The sequence below is a fragment of the Tenrec ecaudatus genome, chromosome Y, assembly GCF_050624435.1.
Source record: "Tenrec ecaudatus isolate mTenEca1 chromosome Y, mTenEca1.hap1, whole genome shotgun sequence".
NCBI lineage: Eukaryota > Metazoa > Chordata > Mammalia > Afrosoricida > Tenrecidae > Tenrec > Tenrec ecaudatus.
Window position 1 is genome coordinate 18,137,090 of NC_134549.1, and position 2,600 is coordinate 18,139,689.

The 2,600-nt window shown below is 50.1% G+C and overlaps 1 protein-coding gene across 1 annotated transcript; it reads right to left on the minus strand.

The window, feature by feature from the left end:
- Positions 1-285: 285 nt before the first annotated feature.
- On the minus strand, positions 286-1,281 carry LOC142435674 (PRAME family member 27-like). The gene has a single exon (XM_075539875.1). It carries the CDS (start codon positions 1,279-1,281, stop codon positions 286-288), a length of 996 nt encoding a protein of 331 aa, XP_075395990.1.
- Positions 1,282-2,600: the final 1,319 nt, after the last annotated feature.

Here is a 2,600-nt window from a genome sequence, read left to right on the forward strand (position 1 = left end):
GATGTGGGTGAGCACATCTGCTACCTGCTGCTGAATCTCCTTTTCCATCACTTTCAGAAGATGGATGTGAAGCAATTAAGGCTTGACTTCAGGAAGGCTGATCACGTTAGATGCATCCTCTGACCGATACCTCCAACCTCCTTCGTCATCATGGCAAACTCAAGCTCAAGCTCAAGAACTCAATCCAAACCGCTCTAATTTAGGAAACACTAGTCTTTCCAAATACGACATTGGGATCCCAAGGTAGAAGTCAGGATTGAGAACAGATGGCAAAGGGTTGTGGCACTAGTTGTCCATACGGATGCAGATTGCATCGCACAGGGTGCGACAGTGCCTGTAAGCAAGGCGTATTCTTTGGGGTCCATGGAGCTGCAAGGTCAGCCTCAGCTGCTCCATCACCTCTGCAAAGGTATGCCACGGCAGAGTTAACTGGTGGTCCATGTAGCAATTGAGGGGGACAGGAAGCTCTAGAAAGGCAAAGTTGCACCTTGGGAAAGTGTGAAACAGCAGGGTCTGTAGGACAGCCATGGACAACGGGTTTCCGCAGAGTTTCAAGGTTCTGAGTTGAGAGCAGTGACCCAGAGCAGGCTGCAAGTAATCGCAGTCCGAGTCCGTGATGCCACAGTCCGCCAAATCCAGGTGGGCCAGGGTGGCTGAGACTCTGTTCAGCAGAGCAGGGAGGAACTCGTAATTGGAGCCAGGCCTGCGTACACCACTCAAGTCAAGGGATTTCAGGTGGCTGGTGCAGGGACATGAGGACAGGTATGTCAAGTCCTGGTCCATAAGCAAGGAACGGCGTATGTGCAGGGTCTCTAAGGGCGCCTGCAAGCTTCTGAGCAGCTGGTGGAGGTGGTTACCAAAGAAGTTCACAGAGTGCAGCATGAGGGTGTGGAGCTGATGCAGACTGAGGAGCTGAGTGGTGAATTGTTGAAGTAGCTTCTGCGCCTCGTCCTCATCGTTCTCCCCGGGGACGATGCAATACAGGGTGCATTCAGAGAGGAGGAGTGTATGCAGTTGGACCATCTGGGACAGGTAAGGAGAGAACCAGTTGAGGCTTTGCAGGTCCCAGCTACCAAGCAATCTCATCTCCTGGACAGAGTCTAGCTGCACTTTGTTGAGGATCTCCCCAAGAATGGGAAGCGGGGCAACATTCCGAACAAGCTCGAGCTTCCTGCAGCACAGGTGTGGCAGGTCCTTCGTCTGCTTGACCCTTTCGATGAGGAAGGTGAGCATTTCATTTGGGATGTCTTCCTGAAAGCACAGGTCAGTGAGCACCGTCATGCCAGCCAAGGCTGGATATTTCTCCACTGACCTACATTTGTCTTCTTTGAGGATCTGAGTCTTGGGATGGGTGGACTCTGGATCCTCTGATGACATTACAGAGGCAGTAGACTGGCGTCCAGCCCACACTTTCCAGAAGTTGGTCCCAGTGTTCATTTGTAAATCCAGCACTTTCAGTTTGCATCTCCTGTGCTTAACCTTCTGGGAAAGCAGTATAGCAAGGCCATCAAGGGCAGCCTTTAAGATGTCAGGGGGAGACTGACAATCTTCCATCAGAGCCCCCAGAGGGAGCTTGAGGAAGGGCCACACCCCAACCATGGCCTTCACTGTCTCTCTGTAATCTCCGACAACAGCTGCCACGAACAGGGGAGGGAAGAGCTCTGTGGGCAGCCACTCCAGAGAGGCAATGGCTGAGGCCTCATTCTGCAACACGCTCTGGATGGCCAGGTCCAGGAGCCTGGGTGGGTTCCTGCTGCTCATGCTGATCAATCAGCTCCAAGAGCGATCCTGACCTGTGAATGAAGAGAAAGGGTCTGCTCAGTGTTCTGGGAGAGCCAATCTGGTTGTCCTAGCCCTCCACACTCTGGACTCCACTGTCATCCCCTTAGCCCCTCAGAGAGGAGCTCGCTGACCATGCTAATCTTTCCAGTAACTCACACTGGTAGAGGCTGGTCCACGTGGGCTTAGATTTCAAACTGGATTCTTCTTCTTCTGACTCAAGTTGACCCAGAGGCTGTGGAATCCAAGATGGGCAGTCAGGAGTCTGATGGCAGACAGTGACCTCAGCAGCTGGGGAGGTGAATGAAGCAAAAATAAGTAGGAAATTTGGGGGACACTACCTCAAGTTTCAAAGACTGAGAGTGAGACGAAAGGGCCCGACATTTCAGAGCTAGGGAACACTTATCCATGGGACTGGAGGTCTCATCCTTTCAGCTCAGGGGCTCTGACAACAGATGGTTTTGCCTCTCTGGATTCATCTGCATCGCTCATTCCCTAGATCATGAATGCAGAATATTCAAACATCACAACAGAGTGAAATCATCTGGAAATAGAAATTCCACTCAAAACTTACTTTCTGAGTAAGAAGCCGGATGTCCGCATTAACTTTTTAAAAATTTCTTTTAATGGAAGACAGATGTTTCTTTCCTTTTATTAAATACGTTTATTGGGGGCTCTTACATCTCTTATCGTAAGCCACACATGCATTCATTGTGTCAAGCACATTTGCAGGGATGCTAATATCATCGGTTTCAAAACATTTTCTTTATACTTGACCCTGTTTATATACAATGAGAGGGAAACCAATCCATGTACTTATA